A 21,694-nucleotide genomic window follows, 5' to 3' on the forward strand; every position below is an offset into this window, starting at 1 on the left:
ATTCACCTGTAAAATATGTTTCTCATTACTCATTATAGAACCTTGTGGTAAACGTATGGTCCCTTCACCCAATTAGGGTTGCAAAATTCCGGGAATTTTCGAAGTTGGAAACTTTCCATGGGAATTAACGGGAATATATGGGAATTAACGGGAATAAACGGGAATTAATGGGAATAAACTGGGAATTTTTTATATGGCAAGTTAGTCTACAACAGGGAACTTAAATGTAGTGGACAAAACCCTATCTTGCAGTCTAATATTAGTTAAAACAACCTGATTTAATGCAATTTCAGTCGAATTTCTACCCTGCACATATGTCAATCACATGCACACAGCAATCGGCATAGGCTGCTAGACATAAAGGAAACCTATGGTGTGTTTATATGTATGGGGGAAAAATGTTCCAACCAATCAGATTTTGTTGTTGAGTGGTGTGGTGTATCTTGGGCAGTTCAGTGTTGCTAGTTTAGCACGCTAGTAAACCATAGGCAGAGAATGGGATTCCCGCTAGCATGCTAGCTGGCTTTGTATGCTAAGCTAAGCAAGAATACGAACATACAAATCATACTGCTTATTACGAAACAAAATGTTAATGTTTGTATATGAAACAGTTTGTATGAATTACCCAAAATTCCCATTAAATTCCCGTAAATTCCCATTAATTCCCATAATTTCCTTTAATTCCATGATAGTTTCCAATTTTGAATATTTCCAAAATTCCCCAGCTTAACTTCCCATGGTAAGTTTCCAGAAAGTTTCCGGAAATTTACCGGAAATTTTCCGCCCCTTTGCAACCCTACTCCCAATACATGGTTTATTAGGGGGAAATTCTGTTCAACAATTTGATGTTCCATCTGTTTCATAAACTAGTTTTCAGTCTATGGGTTGTTCCATTATTATTACAGGTATAGCAAATAAAGACTGAGTAGGGAGAAAGCCTTTAACAACAACCATTAAAAACACTTACCATTTGACACCGCATCAGATGGGTTATCGGACAATACAGATGGTCTGCTCTAGAAACCAGATGAAAAGTCAGTTTAGCATGCACTAACTGGATTTTAAAATATCCTTTGACGTATTTTTTACTTTGATTATTTTGAGTAACCAAAATCTATAATTGTACAACTGTAGGCCTACACCAAGGGAGCTATTTTGACTTACCATACTTGCCAGCCCATTCACGCCCGCATTAATATTGCCAGTATTCCCAGCAAAGGATGGGGCGAAGACAATGGAGTTCTGAGCATCAATAGAGATGTTCCCAATCACTGGATGCGGGATATGTGGGATGAGTGGCATCTTCTTTGCTCTGGTATGCTCTGCACAAAAATAGATGATTCGTTATACTTACAACCCCAATTCCAAAAAAGTTGGGACATTAAAGAATAAGTTCGGTATTTTACACTTAAAGTTTTCAGATCGTTTCTGATGAAATAGAATGGTTAAAGGAGAAGTTCAGTGTGATATTGAGCTAAAGTGTGTTGAAACATGATACCGAGTGTGAACTTTTGTCTCATAGCTCATCTCGGCTTGTCCCCTGCATTCCGAAATCTGGCGCTAGTTAGACGATGCTACCAACAGGTTTTCAATGAGGGTGCCTCGGGCATCGGCCTACCCATGCAAATAAATCACCATTTTACACCATTTACAAGGCTCAAAGTAGCTCCACACTTCATCGGTAGACTTCCGAGGGCCCTGACATTTAAAACAAGACATTGACAACTGAAAAAGCACTGGTACAGAGCGGTAGATAAAACAGAGTGGCGACACTCCCATAGACTTCCATAATGCATTTCCTATACCAACTGCACTAGTAGATACTGGTATTGTTCTTTGAGGTTTTTGTGCTGCTTGTTTAACTGATATTTATAGCTTAAATGTTGACCGACATTTCAAAGCCAAAAGTTAGCCTGCAAACCTTAATGTGGAGAGAGGCCAGCTTAAAAATTTGGTTAGACTATTGTAGTAGGGTAACTTGAGATGATAGGTTGGTTGTCAACAGGTGTTTATTGGGGGCCTAGCAGCGAAGCTGCGAAGGCACCCATTGAGTTACTAGCTTTTCCTATTATTATTCCTCTGCCATTGGAGTCTATGGCAGCCCATAGAACGCCTGGCTAAAAAGTGCTGAAATTTGGCAGAAAGTTTAAAATTGGTACAGGGACATGGTAGCTGATTCTGAGAACGCACAAGGACATTGGTGTAATTTGGCCTCTAGGAGGGGCATTGTAACAAAGTAAATGAGCTTATATGTCAGCCATTCTTTATCCAATTGCCACGCAAGTTGCTTTGAGTCCTTGCTCATGCCATGGCAACGCCATTCCTGCTAGTACTGCTAGGCCCCCACATTGCTGCTTGCAGCTATATTTGGGGGCCTAGCAGCGAAGCTGCAAAGACACCCATTGAGTTACTAGCTTTTCCTATTATTATTCCTCTGCCATTGGAGTCTATAACAGCCCATAGAACGCCTGGCTAAAAAGTGCTGAAATTTGGCAGAAAGTTTCGGGACACTGCACTGACCACTCACACTAATTCTAACGCCACCAACAGGTCAAAATTTGGCCGAAAATTGAACTTCGGCGCACTGATTCAGGACCGTCCTATGATAACTCTCACCAATTTACAGAACTCTATGCCCAACACTCTAGCGCCACCAAAGGGTCGAAACTGGACTCACATTCACGTATGTGACCATTGAGCGTGTATCCGATTTTAACAAATCAGGTACTGTTGGAATCCCTGGACCGACCTGAATTCAATGACGTCACTTTTCCCAAATTCCGTAGGGAGTAGGGCCACGACATCTTTGCCCGAAATAAAATGTGTTAAACACTCCTTTTGTTCGGACTTCAATTCCTGAATATTTGGAAGCGTAGCCAGCACGGACTGAATTGCTTCATTAACTTCCGCCATTGCCAACTCCTCGAGGACTACAATTCAAACACAGCGCAGAATCTCGACGTCGTCTCTCACAACTCCCGCCTCCTGCTCGCTGATTGGCTCGGGGTCGAATTGCTCGTTGCGAGTGAGGCCAATGGCCGGAATCCCAGACGGAGTCATGGAGGGAGATGAAAATCGAGTGGAAGTACGTAGGAAGGCAAGGCCAGGCTAGAGGTAACCAGGTACGCCATGCTTTTGGAGGTGCAAACAAACGCTGCATTGCTATTGAGATCACATAGTAAGGAGCTGGCTCAAGGGTAAAAATACCGTCATATACCGTGAAACCGTAAGAATTTTGAAAAATACCATCATATACATTTTTGGTCATAGCGCCCAGCACTAATATAGGCTACCCTCTCTGTCCTCAAAAATCAATTAATTAAAATAGGTTTCTTTAGACTTACTTGACAACATGTTTTCAGGTAGTGTCATAAAGCCCTTCCCCCCTTCTCTTTGAGCACAGAAAGCTACTGAGTGAAGTTGCCGCGGTAATGTACTTGAACAGCCCCCTTGACCCCTTACCCCAGTAACAGGCTTATCTGATTGGGAGGTAAGGAGGTAGTCTCCATCCTCCACCCATTGTCCCCAACCCCCAAGTCCAAAAACACCTCAGAGAGAAGTGACAAGAAAAGTGAGAGTGGTGTCAAGACAATTTGGAGGTTAATTTAAAGAAGTTTCTGAACATGAGCACCAGAAAGATGAACAATGTGTGGATGCACTTCGACCAGGAGAGCAAAACTCTAAAGGTTAAATGCAAGTACTGCAAAAACCTGGTTTCAAATCATGGAGGATCCACATCCAACATGAGAAGGCACTTAAAAATGAAGCACCCCACTGCACTACTTGAAGTAGGACTGAATTTCCTTGTGATTTAGCAATACTGACTCAAATGACTCAAGTGACTTGTACAACCCGGATCAGTTTAGTGAGTGACTCAGAATAACCCGGATCCTAAAAGGAATCGAGTTTGCCAGGCCTAGTCTGTTCACCTCTTCAAGAATGAATGGAGGTCTGAACCAGAATGAATGGAGGTCTATGGAGCTGTACTCCTCAAAATCCACTTTTCTCGGGATATCATTTTTTTTCAAGTAATTTGAATATTGTATTCGAAAGGGGAGGCAAATGTAACCTGCGTTGTGTTGAACCTGAAGAGCTGTAGCTGCTAAACAGTGTTGTAACTTAAATCTGCGTGTACAAAACCGCTTGGAGCTCCAGTGGAATTTTGATTTCATAACGAGAATTCTCGGTCTAGCCGTTGATGTGCCGACGGAATAGGCATCAGCACCAACCTCTGATCAAGGTAAACAAAATCTGACTCAGTGTCCGTCATGTTTGAAAGTTTGTAGTGCTGCGAGGGAGAACGTGCACACGCAAGGGGCGCAGTTAAGCAGAGCTGCGGCTATCTGAATGGTCTGAACACAGAAGAGCAAGTGGCTTTGATAAAATGGCCCATTATTTGACATAATACCGGTATTACGATATTGTCTCAACTACATATCGTTTTCAAAAATATATCGGTCGTAGTCGTAATACCGATATATCGCCCAGCCCTACTTGGTTGAGTATTGTCTTTTTAAAGTCACTTTATTATTCTAAAAAGCCTTTCAAACGTGTCAATGACATCATTCATTAGCATGATCATAGCATAGCATAGCATCAATGTTAGCGTGTTATGGGCAACGACCCAACCTGTAAGAAAACGAAAGGACATGACTCTCGGATTATTTCACTTTTGATTGATAATCCATATCCATTTTGTGAAAAATAAAATAAAATCTGAGGGTTGTTTTGGACTCGCCCGCGATCACCATCTAGGTGAACTCTGGTGAACTGCAGCCAAATTTGGTTTGTATGGGATTAATAGAGAGTGGGAAGGCTCTCCATAGACAGGCTCTGTCTCTACTCTTCTCGCGCTGTCGTCGTCATCCCCTCTATATGCGCATGCGCAAATAAAGTCCTTTGATCAATGTATAAATTCAGGTCGACGGTCAAGTTGACATTTTACATTGTATCCAACTAGATAAAATAGGTTAATTATACACATAAATTAGAAAGTTTAATTCAAGTAAACTATCTAATATTTTTTGTATACCCCTGTTGTCTCAATGATAATAACATCTCATTTCAGACTATATTTCAAAGTTTGCCGTTGATTTGCATTATTAATATAACATCGTATTTTGTCATTTTTGGCGAAGACATGCATTCCGTTAGGGATATTGAACATATTTAACATTCTCTAACCATCGTGATTTCGAATTGGTGCAGTTTTCAGCACAAAAACTACTTTTATTCTTTTGCTCTTTTGCATTGCCATAGAGTGCTTTCTGCCTCTTGTTTGTTTTCGTTTTGCATGTTTTCGTGACGTTCCATAGAAATCCATGTATAGAGCATCACAGTCCCGCCCACAGCAGTTTCCGGAAGTAAGAATTCAATGCAATTTCTCCATTGACAATTCGGGTATAAGCCATAAAAACTTAACTGCACATGGTAGACTCAAAACCAGCTACGGCTGTACTAAGCGATTGTGTATGCTCATATAGACGCCAAAAGTTCACGGGGCACTAACCTCTAACCTTTTGAGATAAATGTCTTTTATTCGCAATGTCTTGGATAAGTACTTCATTACCCACAATCCCACCGTGATGCCTCTGATTGGTGGAAAGGCCGTTAAGGTCATAGTTTCAAAACTTTATCAGCGAAAATTATTGACAAAGATGGCGAAAATCTTAATGTGAATAAAAACGTTCTAGACGAACATTGGTACTTGTATCAACAAGGATTGTGGTTTATACATCACACGAACTTAGTCAGGGCCAATACACCATCAAATAGAACACTGTAAATGCTAGTTTAAACACTTAACTTTTCAGGTAGCCGATAGGCTAATCATTAGCCGTTCAGACATTAGAATGTCATTATAATGCTGCTAACATTAGCCTACATGCTGCAACACAGGTATGAAATATATTATGTTTTAGTGACCTTGTTGTTTCTATGAACATGAATTGTTGTTTATAGGAAACATCAACTTAGTCGAGGCATAAAAAGCCCGCTATATCCCCATTAAGTACTTAAACCTTTGAGCTAGCTAGCTAGCTGATAGCACATGCTGGATGCTACCACCGGCTAGACACTGCAGTAAAATGGTTAGCAAACCGTCCATGCCCCCGTGAATATTTCACTGTTTCAAGGACGAAATTAAGAGTGTCCAAAGGGGTGAAAACCACTTTAAATCGGGTCACATTATTGACTGTTGTGTGTCGAGGGTCAGCTTGTGGGTTTTGTAAGGGCCAGCATGAGGACAAGACCTATCAAACCTACGAAGTTGTGTGGTGAGTTTTGCAGGGAGGTTGGTAATGCTAGTTAACATTAGCTAGGCTACTGTAGCCTTCATACTGTACGAGTCATATCATCAATCATTAACCTAGAAATACTTCTTCGTTAGGGCTGTAACGATACACCAACCTCCCGATTCGGTTTGTATCACGATTTTTGACCCACGGTTCGATATGAATCTCGATTTTTCTTTTTTCTTTTTTTTTTTTTGGGGGGGGGGGCTAGACATTTTATTAAATAACATTTTAACAGCCTCCCTTAGAACACCAGAGGATTACAATATAATATATCTATATCTATCCTGATATAAAAATATTTTTCTGAATGACTGATATTTATGACAGCACACTTTATGCAGATTAGCCTATAGCCTAGGCCTACTATTTTTTATTACAACTCTACCTCTTTAATTCAGCTGTCTGGTTGAAGCCTGGAAACATTGTAAACAAAGTAGCATATAGCTTAGCCTATCATAGTCTACTGATTGAACTGTTCAGTTTCCCCATGTGTGTTTAAGTTTCAAGGTAGTACTTGTTCTCCTTGGGACAGGCCCTTTTGGGAAACGTTGGTATTGAGATGATCAGTCAACTTCAATGCAAGAGTTTTAAACAAATATGTGCAGTAGTGTTGTCACGATACCAAAATTATGACTTCGATACGATACCTGCCATAAATATCACGATGCTCGATACTAAAACGATACTACGGCGAAATCCTAAGATATCTGGAGAAGAAAGGACTCATACCTCCTCCAAGTGTATTGAGTCATTTGTGTTAAATTTGGTGCACTTTTGTAGGTCTATTCTGGGTTCTAAACTTCCTACATAATTATTTTTTTTTTATAGTCAGTAAAATAGTAGGCCTACTTTGTGTGATTAAGTCCTTTATTGTTTGTTATAGTTCATTTACATTGTGTTGTGTTTTGGCAATAAAGTAGCTTTAAATAGCCAAACTAGGCTAGATCAAGGTCAGTGTTAAAATTACTGCATGCAAATCACTGAATGCTATGCAGAGGGGCCTAATCTTTAGGCCATCTGATGTACAGTATAGCCTAGGCTACCCTAGGCCTTCCCGTGTTCATGGGATTTCTTTGACAGTTGCAAAGGGGAAAATGTGAGGATAGTCTTCTTTGCGCCCAGTGTACAAGTACGACGTTCCAACCACTCAGGTCTTCGTCAGATAGGCCTACACCATTACCTGTTGCAATATATCTGTGTGCATTCCTACATTACGTCTATTCCTTTGATAACATGATTTGCTACCACGTATAAGCCGCTATTATTAGGACTCAACACGCTTTGGTGGTATTATGCTGTGGGCTTTAATTAGCGCATTTGGGTAGCCTATCCTACATCTGGGCAATAATTATAGAACAAATTGCAGTCTACATGCTATGACAAATATTACCAGTAGTAGGCTACTGACCGAACATGAAATAGATCGTTTACAAGTTATGGTAATGTTATTCTGGCGTGAACATTGCGCTTTCATCCGTTAGCACCCTATGATTACAGCTCGTTATGTCTCGTCAAAATGATTACAGCTCGTTATGTCTCGTCAAAATTCATGGATGAAGGAATTTATCCCGCTTTATCCCAGATAACCATACTCGTTTTCGCTAGACTAAAACATAAGAAAAGAACTTGGCACTAACCATGTAGTCGTGTTCTCTATAGCATATTCGTTAACCTGTCGTTCTTTGAACTCTTCAAACTCCATGCGTAGCCTACTGCTTTTAAATGACTTTGTGTACCTGATGGCTTGCCTTCACTATTCGCGATGTATCCGAAATAGTTGCAGATTTCACTGCACCTTTTGTTTTATCCTCAAGGCCTAGAACTGTCGGCAAAGAACTATGTTGACGTTGGCTGCGCACTCACTCAGAGCTGCCTGCTTGACACGCCCACGTGCCTAGATGCGTGCAAGGAGCATTGAGAGCAGCAGTCCACACAGACACAGAACGTTATTATGTTAATAAAGTATCGATTCTAAAAACGTCTGAAATCGTATCGTTTTTTGCGTGAAGGCATCGCGATACCTTTTTAGTATCGATACACCGTGCAACACTAATGTGCAGCATGCTAATGATGCTAAGCGGATTTAATAGTAATTTAGCTAGTCGTCTATGCGTCCTTGCTTTCACGATTGTGAATGTTTTATTTAAGTCGCGCGTGTTCATTGAGCAGGAGAGGGAGGGAGAGTGAGAGGGAGGGAGGGAGAGTGAGAGGGAGGGAGCGCGAGTGAGAGCGGGGCAAGGAGAGGGGGTTTACTTCTATACTGTTTGGTAAAGTTGCACACATAGTCTACAATGAAAGCAAGGAGAGGTATGAAATTATTATTTATTTATTTGTTTTTGGACAACGTAGGCTACCGATAAGTAAAGCGGGAGTTGTGGGTTGCTTTTGCGGCCGCATAAGCTGCAAAGCACTGCGTGAAACACTAGAAAGTGTGTGTCGCGATTCTGCCTTTTCACACCGCGACACAGTATCGTGGATATGAATGTCGCGATTTCGGTTTCGAATCGTAAATCGTTACAGCCCTATTCTTCGTACATTTAATGAACATTTTGTGTAATAATTCACAGCAAGTTAATAAACTGAATATGGTGGTCCAAGAGCAGACCATGCACCGGTCCATGCATCAGGATGGCAGTCAGATAGGCTACGAAGCACTGCACAATGTTGCTAACGTTAACGTTAACCGCTTTCACACACACACACACACACACACACACACACACACACACACACAATATAAAATACACGAAGGTAAATATAACATTCAATACCAAAATACTATTATTTACTCCTGAAATAACTGCTATTAACTATATAAAAATCACTGTTTGGAGGAAAGGATTCGCGTGCTGTCGCCGGTTGGAAATGATTTCGCGCTGGTTCGTGCTGCTTATATATTTTTCAGTGAGGCGTGGTGGTTTATGGGATGAGTAGTTCCTTCGCTCGGAAATGAAAATATGTACACAGCAGGGTTTCCGTTGTCCGGTAATTACCGGACATTGCCTGGAAAAAAAATGAAATGTCCGACAAAATTAAATCTCTCCGGTCAAATTGTTCGATTGAAATTGGCTAATAATCCCATCCCCTAACGCAATCTGAATTTGAGAATAAGCCTTAATACGTAAGCCTATATTATACGTCCTCTGTCTATGTTTTTAAATGAACAGGCTCTACCGTTTGAAAAGTAAGCTATTAAACAACACGCATAGCTATATGCTACATTTGAAATAGGAAGCGCACGCTTAAATCGTCCATGTTAAACAACGAACAAATGAGTGAGGGGGTTCAAACATGGCCAGGCCCAGGCAGACTAGCCTTTAAAGTTTTTTCAGAGACCAGACGCGATGAATGATGATAAATTGGTAACGTCTGGAGCCTCAGATGTTCGGTCAACTCCACCACCACCAGATAAAAAGCAGAAGTGTCGGGCGTATCTGTCGGAATCAGTGACATTGGAAGTGGAGTTGCGGGGGATGCGGCCGCTCCAAGACACTGTCATTCTCCGTGTAGCCTACACTGGACATGCAAAGTGTTCTTTACCCAAAGCATACAGTAGGCCTATGCATTCTCTGTCTATGATCTGCAGGGTTAGGGCCTCCTCAACGAGGAGATTACTGGTCCGCGGATAATTTCTGGTACAATTAAACAGTTTGAACCGCGGCCGAAAGAAAAAGAAACTAAACATTTCCCAGAATAGGAAACATTTCTTAATTTATTGTTATCAAATAAAGAGGCATAGTATTAGGGGGTAGTAGGGGTGGGCGATATGGACAAAAAATAATATCTCGATATTTTTTGTGATTTTGACGATAACGATAATTAGTCGATATCCTTTTTAAAAAAAAATTGTAAAAAGTCTGAGTCGCTTTACAGCTCATTATTTATAAGTAGCATCAATACAATACTAATAACCTAACCTGTGACTTTTTAACCAAATCAACCAATGCATTGTCACTCTGACACATTCCAATTCTGCCCCCACTAGAGTGTGTAGCAATGACATGAGAAAGTCAGAAGCTGAAGTTCCTTTCAAAAACCTTTACTTAGGATTCACTGTAAAATGAAGCAGACCAACAGAGTGCATCTCAGTTATTTCCTTCGATGTTTTGTTTAAGAGCAATCATGTAGGTTAGCATTCCAAGTTACAGAATAGAAACTAATGCGTTAGCTTATGGCTAATGTATATGAGAAATCCCATAGAGATGCTAACGGTTAGCATAATCGATAAACGTAAATATTTAGACCAAACTTCAGTCCATTTACAAAAGGGTTACATGAGAAGAGTTCTTTGCTTACAACTGACTATTAAAGTACTCAAAGGCCTCCATATAATACCATATAGGAAAAAACGTGACTGTCTCATCAATGCTACTTTAACAGAAGTAGCCGCACAAAATCCCAAGTAGTCTAGCTGCACAAAATAAACATTAGGCGTGCGTGTGACAACGTGGACCCACTAGTGATCATGTGACACTTGCTCTGCAGCAGCCAGGGGCTTCTCTCATACACCTCCTGGATTTAGTGAATGTATGAGGTTTCAATGCCTGATTTCGGGTGTTATTTCCCCATAAGTAATTTAAATACTCGATAATGTAAATTTGCACATCGTTAAAACAACAATCACGATATTATCGCAGACGATATATATCGCCCACCCCTAGAGGGTAGTGGTGTGAGCCCTCATTCTTGTATTTGCGCATCTGTGTAAGTTAAACAGTCACCACTGGAGATGTGGAGAACGTGGCTAGCAGCAACAAACAACGTAGCCTTTTTAAAACAACGAACGAATTAAGCGGACTCTTGCTGTCCATGAAAAGATACTGGCTAGATCTTGTTAGGCATGTTTAAGTTAGGCTAATGAACATGTTGCATTCTAGCTTGATTATGTCATTCTTTAAGTAGCCTGTCTCCAGTTTTCCTCAATTTGACTAATTAAGAAGCGATAATATATTTGACCGGCATATCATAAAAATGTCCGGAAAACAAAACCTCTGCCGGTCACTTTGACTGGCGCCATTTTTCTCTAGCGGAAACTCTGGTACACAGTCTTGTACCTTGGACTTTTTTTGGACTTTCTCTTCGTTTTTTCACTCGAAATGATATGTTGTATGCTTATGAGTTACGCCGTAGCTGATTAGCCTAAGACATGCTCTAAAACTCTTTAGATACGGATTTTTCCAAAACGTCAATGGGAGAAATGAATAGGAAATTTACTTCTGGAAACTAAGCTCTCTCAGAGGAGGGGCGGGACTGTGATGCTCTATTGTGTGTTTTCTGAAGAAGCAGCCTTGTAGTGGGGCTGTTAAGCTCAACGATCTTGCTTTTTATGAAAGAAGCATGAAACTTTCAGGGTTTGTTCTTGATGACCTAAGCTTTAATTTTAGAGTTTCATGGTGATATCTATTATTTAATTTTTTTACCCCATTCACCTGTAGTGTCACAACATATTACAGAGGTCAGTGACCTCTATCTGACCTCAGAGGTCAAACTGAGAATGCCTCCAGATCTTAAATTAAAGCTTATGTCATCAAGAACAAACCCTGAAAGTTTCATGCTTCTTTCATAAAAAGTAGGGCTGTCAAAATAACTGATTAATTTCGATTAATTCATTTGAGAAAAAATAACTGATTAAAAAAATTAGTGCAGATTAATCGATTCCGTATGACCTTTGACCCCGAGCTGTTCTAGTCAGTAAAAATTAGACTGTAAAATGAAGGAGAGAGAAGAAAACGTGCTGCCTGGATCATTGATTGGAACATTTACTTTTAAAAAATGGCCTGATGGTGTTGATAAAAATAAAGTGTTGAAAATAAAGTCCTTTGCAATGTCTGCTGCAAGGAATTTGCATATCACCGGAGGTCATCAACTCTATAGTCGCACATCAATGCAATGAAATAAGTGTTTACATTGAGGGGAGTGTTAATTTATTTTCATTGTGTCCCCTAGGTAATATCTGTGGCCTGAAATGCCTTGTATGTGGAAAAAAAAACTTCTTCCCGAAGCCCTTTTGAATTTATTTCCTCAGCATATTAGGTCATATCATAGATTATTATGGCCATTATTTGAACAATGAAAATAATAATAAAAGAGTTTTTGAACTTCTATGTCACTAATGCTGATTATTCAATGATTCATTTGAATTTAAATATTTAAAATATGTTCACAGCAAAAATAATATATGTGATTAATTTAGATTACAGGGATTAAAGTGAAAAAAAATCGTTTGACTGAACTTTTTTCAGGCTATAAATCATACGTTGTTCATATCTACCTATAGAGATAGCACCCCTTTTGCGGTCGCGACCTATTGGTTTTTAATGTACAAAAAGATGCAAACAGCAAAGTAAAGGGAGTATTCGCCTTATTCACACGCCGGCCATTGTTTAAACCAAAACGAGGCTACAGGGTACACTTACTATATAATTAATGCCACCCAGGGCATGAAATTGGCACCCGCCCACACGCCAAATGCGGGTAACTTTTGTGATTGGCGGGTGAAACTGTCAATCTACCTGCCACGTTGGCGGGTAGCCAATAAGACAACACAACACTGAGCAAGGAGATGCACTGTCGGGATTGCCGTAGGAAATGTACTCTTCACTCCGCTACATTTTCAAATGCCTTTTGTTACGAGAGCAAGTTTATTATTGGAGAAAGTATCTCAAGGGAGAAAAGAGCACCTCTCCCCCAGTACACAACGGCGTGGGAGAAAAGAAACAGGGCTTCAGAAAGTTACTTTTCCCCGCGATTATAAAAGTAATGGCTGGCCTATGTAGCATACTACACAGAAGTAGATGTTCTATATAGCTAACAACTCAGTTAACGCAATGACGTCCTGCCAGTTGCTGCATCTTCTGGTGAGGCTGCCAGAGTGCCAACGAGACTAGAGGTATGACATGACACGGAAACTTCCACATATATTCATTTCTGGCCAGCATCGTTCAACAATCACATTGGACAAGGAAAGTAGGCCTACAACTTAATTTACAAGCAAAGCAAATGCACTGGAAATCGAGCATACAAGTTAGAAAAAGCCTAGCATTCATTTATGTAGCCTCAATGTTGCAGGACATGACATGAGACGGTCGGCTGAGAAAACAGATAGCCTGCTCTGTCGCTCTGCCCGAGTGGATATGCCTAGGCTATTATAGCCTAAATATAGGTCTACCCATAATATAGCCATTGTTTTTAGGTTACATTGTCTGTATGGTGAAGTTATAACCAGACTTCTAGCAATGCAAAGCAGAAGAATCAGCTGCAATGTATTGGAAGACATTAGCCACGTAATGCTTATTCTGGCTATGACAAAGTATATTAAATAAAATATATTTGAATTGGGCTTTTAAAATATGTTTGACTATATGAATAACCTACAGAGGAGGAGAAAAGCAAATAGGCATAAAGGATACTTTTGTATCCCTTTAAAGGTCCATCAAAAATATAAAAAAAATATAGGCCTACAAAAAAGTAACTTGTTAGGGCCTACTTGAGTAATTTATTAACAAAGTACTTTTTAACTTTTACTTGTGTACTGTAATGTGTATTCTGTACAAGTTCAAGAACCATTCTTATGCATTTTCTGAGTCGTTCACCTTTATTTTGGGCACAAAATAATTTTGGCTGGTAAAAAACCACTGTGGCAGGTGGATTTCAAAATTCACCTGCCACAGTGGCTGGTGGCCAAAAAAGTTAACTTCAGGCCCTGATGCCACCTACAGGTGAATGCATAGAACATAACAATCCTATAGTTTGTGTACCCTGTAGCCTCGTTTTAGCCGCCAATGGCCACCATGTGAATAAGGCGAATTGAGTGTTCTTGATTGAGATTGAGTTTTCCTGATGAACAAAAATATATTTTAGTACCATCCCTGACCATTGCTGATTAGCCATTGCTGTTCTTTTCTACTGCAGCAATATTGTAGAAAGGCTTTAACACACTCTTATTTAATTACTTCAGGCCAAAAGTGTTTAAAGGGGAGATTTTTTTCTTGTTAATATGCAATTCAACACTAAGTAAAATCTATAAAATCAAGTTTGCAAGACTTCCCATTTCCTCATCAAAGTAACGAATCAGAACATTCTAGATATTGTTCATATTTCCATTTGTTGCCTCATCCGCATTTAATGAAAACATGGTAATTTTGAGTTTTACAGACAACTCAGTTTTCCAATGAGCAGCAATACTGTGTGTGCTCATGCAGGAGGTCTGCGCATTTGATAACGACAATCTGGAGACGGCGCTTTTGTCTTCAGCAACAGATTGTATAAGGTTGACAAGAGGTTGCGATATGGTGAAGGACAGGTGGTGTTGCACTATGAAAGAACATGCGTAGCCTACTTTCTAAACGTAAAAACGGTCAGCCATAGATAAACGTAGCCTACCTCTGTCGTGGTGGCTAGTTGCACCAGGTGGGGAAGATGTCCTGAAGTGCACGAACGTTAACCTATGGCGGTCTTCTGATTGGTGGCGTGCTAAAACGTTTTCCTATTGCATCCATAAACAATTTTCTTGCAGCGAACCGCGCAAAAGCAAACCCCTGGCACTTTAATTTCTTTACACCATGGCTTGTTAGTTCTCCCCCGTTTCCAACAGCTGCCCATCTCCATTTATTTTATTTTTTTTGACACCTGCCTTCCTTTAGCAACAACGCATCCATGACAGCTAGTGGCCTTGCCAAATAGACGCACACAAATCATGACGCTAATATGCGAGGTTCTGGTAGGCCTACTGGTTATGGTTTTGTGCTATAAATTAATAATATTTTATAGCAACGTTTAAAGTTGACTATTTTAATTGCATGATTATTTTTTGTGAACATACACTCAGAACCTACTGTCGTTCAAAGTGAGGCCCAAAATAGGCTACAAGGCTGTCTGTGCGTCACAAACACGACTGACCCCCTTACTCGACAGTTCGCGATGATGACAATATTATTATTATTTTATGTTCAGACAAAACCTTCCGTCGCAAATTGTGAAAAACATTGTTGTCATAATAGACGGGATAATAAATGGCATAGGCTACGGTTTATATTGCGTCGCTTTACACATACTGTTAGTTGCATCAAAAACTGTAACAATAATAGTAGGCTACATCGGGTGGCATAGCAGGCTATCTGTTCAAGTCATAGGTGACACCCAAAATGAATGACCTCCCCTGACAAGAGTTCGCGATAGTAAGAAATTGTCTACATTGATGCACGGAAAGAACACAGCCTACAGTAGGCTATGTTCTTGAGCGGTCACTGATTGAGACACAGAAAGTTCTCAAGAACACTATTAGGTCTTAAACATTTACCTAATATTTGTAGTTGCCTTAAAAAAGGAAAAGCAAAGGTGACAGTCCCCCCCCCCATTTTTTTTCTCATCGGATCTGCATCGATCTCAAATATGACATTTCTAAAATCAAATTGAAGGAAATCCGTCCTACGACGGAGAACTTTAATCCTTGAGATTAATTAATCACAGAGTATGTAATTAATTAGATTTTTTTTTTTTAATCGATTGACAGCCCTAATAAAAAGCAAGAACCTCCCTATTTTAAGAGCTTAACAGCCCCACTATTGTCTCGTCTTTGAAGGATTTGACTAGGCAGGGCTCGTTCTACAGTACACGAATCCTTGACTTTGAGAAACAGCCATTCTCTGGTAGCCTAATACCTTTTTGCATGGCCCTAATACTCTTCCGTAGGGCTGTAACGATTTACGATTCGAAACCGAAATCGCGACATTCATATCCACGATACTGTGTCGCGGTGTGAAAAGGCAGAATCGCGACACACACTTTCTAGTGTTTCAGGCAGTGCTTTGCAGCTTATGCGGCCGCAAAAGCAACCCACAACTCCCGCTTTACTTATCGGTAGCCTACGTTGTCCAAAAACAAATAAATAAATAATAATTTCATACCTCTCCTTGCTTTCATTGTAGACTATGTGTGCAACTTTACCAAACAGTATAGAAGTAAACCCCCTCTCCTTGCCCCGCTCTCACTCGCGCTCCCTCCCTCTCACTCTCCCTCCCTCCCTCTCCTGCTCAATGAACACGCGCGACTTAAATAAAACATTCACAATCGTGAAAGCAAGGACGCATAGACGACTAGCTAAATTACTATTAAATCCGCTTAGCATCATTAGCATGCTGCACATATTTGTTTAAAACTCTTGCATTGAAGTTGACTGATCATCTCAATACCAACGTTTCCCAAAAGGGCCTGTCCCAAGGAGAACAAGTATTACCTTGAAACTTAAACACACATGGGGAAACTGAACAGTCCAATCAGTAGACTATGATAGGCTAAGCTATATGCTACTTTGTTTACAATGTTTCCAGGCTTCAACCAGACAGCTGAATTAAAGAGGTAGAGTTGTAATAAAAAATAGTAGGCCTAGGCTATAGGCTAATCTGCATAAAGTGTGCTGTCATAAATATCAGTCATTCAGAAAAATATTTTTATATCAGGATAGATATAGATATATTATATTGTAATCCTCTGGTGTTCTAAGGGAGGCTGTTAAAATGTTATTTAATAAAATGTCTAGCCCCCCCCCCCCCCAAAAAAGAATCGAGATTCATATCGAACCGTGGGTCAAAAATCGTGATACAAACCGAATTGGGAGGTTGGTGTATCGTTACAGCCCTACTCTTCCGTAAACTCTCTGACATTTTGGCGGGGGAAAAACTGATATAAAATCTAACGGAACGTAGAACTAGCATAGTAGTCAGGGGGCCTATATGGTTTCTGTGGGTTTGAAATGTTAATTTTTGGAGAGTGGTTGGACTGTCTTTAGAGGTCATTGAACATGGAGAAAAATGATGTCTCAATTTTTTTTACCTGTTTCAACCCTATTTCTTTTAAATTGTATATTTCACTGTAATTAACACCATACATTTCGCCTAAATCACTGGCTATGTTGAATAAAGTTCACAAAACAGTTATTTTCAACAGTATGATTGTATGTCAGTATTATGATTGTATGTCAAACAATTAGAGATTAATAACCAATCAGTTTCACCAAATACACATACTCCATTGCTGAAAGATAGCAAAAACGTAACAGAATCACAGATGAGACCTCAAACAACATTAAATTCATTTACATATACACAACATATTAAATCTTACTTCCACAATTTCCTCTAGTCTACTAGTCTACTAGACCCTATTCCTACACACCTTCTTAAGACTTCTCTCCCCTTCCTGGATAATGTTTTGCTCTTTATTATAAATAATTCAATGCTATCGGGACATGTACTGCAGTCGTTTAAGACATCTGTTATTAAGCCCTCCCTCAAAAAACCTATCCTTGTATCAATACTGGTCCTCCTGGACCTCAGCGCTGCCTTTGACACCATAGACCATGACATACTACTTAGGCTTGAAAATTTGATAGGCATCAGACTCAGCACTCGCTTGGTTTAGATCATACCTTCCTAACCATCAACAATTTGTACAGGTCCATAATAAACCATCTACCCAGATTATGGTAAAATATGGAGTGCCTCAAGGCTCAGTACTGGGGCCCCTGTTGTTTAGCTATACCTCTCCATAAAACCTGATGAATTAACCCCGTTAGCACATGTATAAGAGATATAAAGACATGGATGACGAATAATTTCCTGCTTTTGAACTCAGATAAAACAGAAGTCAAGGTTTTAGGTTCTAAAAATATGAGGGATATCCTATCCACATCACAGGCTACATATAGTGATCTTCCACTGACCTCATCCACAAGTGTTAAAAACCTTGGAGTTAAATTGACCAGGACCTAGCACTAAATAATCACATAAAACAGATCACCAAAACTTAATTTTACCATTTAAGGAACATTTTGTCAGGACTCTCGTATGGACTGTTGTTTTTGTCTCCCCCTACCTGTTGTAGGGTGATAATTCTAGACTTTATTTTTGTAGCCATGTGTTGGGTCATGTGCCCAGAGTCACACCCATGTCCTTATTTGGGCAACTTCCTGCCTTTGTTGAATTCCCTCCAATTTCTCTGTTCACCTGTCTCTCATTTTGTGTTGATTTGTGGAGTATTTAAACACTGCCCTTTTAGTTCACTTTTGTCAGATCGTCATGGTATGTACGGTTTGCTACCTGCCACGTGAGTGAGACTAGCGTGAAGCTCTTTAAAGAGAGATATTAGTTACTGTTCTTCCCGGTTTGAACCCTGCCTGTTTTTGACGAAGTCTTCTGCCTGTCGGTTTTGGTTTACCTGCCTGTACCTGTCCGTCTGTTTCTGTCTGCCTGCCTGCCTGTTTACGAAACCTGCCTGTACCTGGACTCTGATTTGCCTGCTGGACTGTTTGTAAATAAATCATTTTGATCTGCAACTGATTCCCGTTCTGAGTCGTGACACATTTCAAAGATAAGGAAGTCCTTATCCTTACCAGATGCCGAGAAATTAATCCATGCTTTTGTCACCTCAAGGATAGACTATTGCAATGCTGTTACGCTGTAATTGCAATGCTATTTTGTCACCTCAAGGATCGACTATTGCAATGCTGTTACGCAGTGTCGTGGCAGATATTCAGACTCAGGCCAGAAATTAAGTCCAAACATCTTGCCCACAACGTAACAAAAATACACCATTATAAGTCAAAAACTTGTCCCAAAAAGAAGGCTCAAAAGTCCGGCAGAGTTCCGTGCAAAAATTCCTTTAATGACTACATAGCGCAAAGCCTGAGTGGATCGCACGATCGCACTCCCGAACAAAGGTAGAACTCTCTTACTTATACCCCTCCAAAATGCTGACACAACACTACCCCGAACAAACTTTTCACCTTAAGTTTATGGAAAGTTCAGGGGTGTACAGTATAGAGTGATCACAGGTCATACATTGTGCATGGGTCAAATATCGTTCACCCCCTGCACTCTCCTACTGGTTGTTATGAGTAGAGCTCGTCCTGTGTAAGCGTTATCTTGCAGCTTCAAGGCCGACTTTGGTTTCTTCAAAAGGCCTAGGCTAAGGCAGCATGAGACACAGTGCAACAAAATGAGACACAGGGCAGCAAACAGAGACATAGGGATACAGAGCGCACGTAGGGGGAATTCTGGTAGAATAGCTTCAGTATGTTAATAGTATTAGTTAAACTTGTTATTTAAAATGTTATAAGAGTATTATGGTTAGGAATAACTTCAGTGTATTACTTGATTATGATTAAGGTTATATGAATACATGCTTTACAGTTTCAAACTCGTTCTCTCATCATGATGTCTACAACCCATAGGATAATTTTATACAACAGCAGTTACGATGTAATTAATACCTGTCTAAAGAGCTTACAGCTTATACAAAATGCAGCTGCTCACACACTCAAAAAATATGAACATATTTCCCCCATCCTAGCATCTCTACACTGGCTACCTGTTAAAAGTCATTGACTTCAAAATATTACTTATATCTCTTGGTTGGTTGCCTGCATTGAAAGAGGACACCTCATGAAGATGCTCTTTTGTCTGCTTCTGACAGAAGAAGCACTTATCTATGCTGGCAGCAGCTGCTGTTGAACAAGTGTACAAAGTCCCTCTAGATAGACTTGATGCAGTTGGAGGTGTTGCTGCAGGTTCAGAAGATGGTCTACCACGTCTTTTCTGAAGACACTGAGTCCTGCCTGCTTCACATGATTTCTAGTAGCGAATCTTAGCATGCTGCAGATGCTCACTGTTCCAGGTGGATTTGTAGCAGTTCCTGTGCCAAACTGCTTTGTTCTGTTGTAAAATAACTGCACTGTAACATTGTAATCGTTGGCTGATCTGTGATCACCAATCTCCATACTCTCATGGACAAAAACAAGATATTTGGCATATGTCTGATGGGTCATTCACCAGTCCACACATATCTGCCACTGGATACATAGCCCAAAATCTGTTTCTTTTAGAATATGTGTGCCATCACCTGACTAACAGAAAATACACACCTAAGAATATAACCTAACTAGACTGTGCCACCATGAACTATGAAAATGTGCTTGCTCAAATGTAGAAGGCTAGAAGGTCACTATCACCAACCATGAAGAAGAGAGCACTATGTGCTTCAGGTTATTCTATATTCTAAATTCTATAACTGCCAGCTATCAACAGCCAACTGTCACTGCTAGTGTCTCTATTTCTCTCTCTTACACACACACACACACACACTAACACTCACCTGTCTGTTTGTCTATCTAATCCTTTTACCCTTTCTTTTCTTCACACTTACATAGGCTACGGAAGGCCTTACAGACTTCAGCTGATACTAGCTATGTAAAAGTCTATTCAACTTGAGATCTCTGCACTTTGTGCTCTGAATGGGTGTAGACAAGAACTGGCAGAGCAGGCTAGGCCTACACTCAAGCACACTAATAGGCATGAATTGATATTGAAGTATTTTTTTTTTAAGCGGACAATTTCGAGAATTTTAGGCACAATTTCTTGTTAAAAAGATCAATAATCAGCTTAAAAATGTTTTATAATGTTGTATTGTTTATGTGGTCCACTTTTGCACACTACCTTGTAGAATATCTTTGTTTTTTGGCACCAAACCCTAATACCAGCAATGTGAGGTTTATGGACAAAACACCAAATTTGACCTTCTCTGAATTTGACCTTTGATTTGGGTCCTTCAAAATCTTTAAAAAAAATGGAGACATGTTTTTTTTTACTCTTAAGAACCCCTAGAACAAAGATATAATAGGCTACTCTCCCAAAATTAACATGCGAATCCCACAAGCCCCCAGGCCCCACTATAGGCTTATTGTAGAAATGTGGTGGAGTAGAAAGTAGCCTAGGCCTATAGATAATTGTTGCAACATGTAACAGTCAACAGTCATGCAAAAGTCAAAAGTATGCACGACTGATTCTACATAAGTAGCCTCAGAAAAGTGGGTGTTGTGCAAAGCCTACCTTGTCGTTTTTTCAAATCTTCCAGTTTTGACGTCGCAATATTTGTTGTATTTTCTTCTCCGATTGTTTCCATCATTATCTCAAGTATTTGTTTGATATGCCTTCCCTGTTTGGATGATCTGTTCTTCCTTAGTTCTTTGTAGATGCTCTTCATTTTCTCGTTAATTTCGCTGGCAAAACCTCTGCATTCCTGCAACAACTTCTTTGCTAAATGAACTTTATCTTCTCCTTTTAATCCATGCTTTTTGATGGTTTTGTAAATACTAGACATTCTAAATCTTGTTTCGATCAAGACAATCAACTTTATGCTCGCTTAATGTTAGCCTTAGCTTATTTAACTTGAACATGAAATACCTGACCAAAAGTGAAACCACCAGGTGATTGCAAATCTTTGGTGAAATGGAAATTCGAATTGAACACAGTGCTATAACATTTGAAAATAAAGGTCAGCACAAACAATGCAGACTGAAGCCGTAAAGGCACTATAAGATAGGCCCTTTAGGCTTGCCAGAGAGT

The 21,694-nt window shown here is 39.9% G+C and overlaps 1 protein-coding gene across 2 annotated transcripts in view; it reads right to left on the bottom strand.

Annotated features, from left to right (window-relative positions):
* Positions 1–21,694, bottom strand: part of LOC143124126 (NACHT, LRR and PYD domains-containing protein 3-like) — a 35,929-nt gene extending 14,235 nt beyond the window's left edge. The window contains exons 1-4 of one of the 2 annotated variants that reach the window (XM_076285445.1): positions 21,533–21,694; positions 21,179–21,368; positions 1,165–1,322; positions 968–1,016 (exon numbers count right to left, since the gene is read on the bottom strand). In XM_076285445.1, the coding sequence (XP_076141560.1) occupies positions 968–1,016; positions 1,165–1,322; positions 21,179–21,332 (361 nt within the window). In that variant the 5' untranslated portion in view covers positions 21,333–21,368; positions 21,533–21,694. Of the gene's footprint in view, positions 1–967; positions 1,017–1,164; positions 1,323–21,178 lie in introns of both variants that reach the window. The other variant, XM_076285444.1, reaches the window with a different exon arrangement.

This window comes from Alosa pseudoharengus, unplaced genomic scaffold (genome assembly GCF_046254945.1).
Source record: "Alosa pseudoharengus isolate Yale_2024_CS ecotype anadromous, Long Island Sound unplaced genomic scaffold, YU_APseudo_1.1 YU_APseudo_1.1_scf_15, whole genome shotgun sequence".
NCBI classification, from domain to species: Eukaryota; Metazoa; Chordata; class Actinopteri; order Clupeiformes; family Clupeidae; genus Alosa; species Alosa pseudoharengus.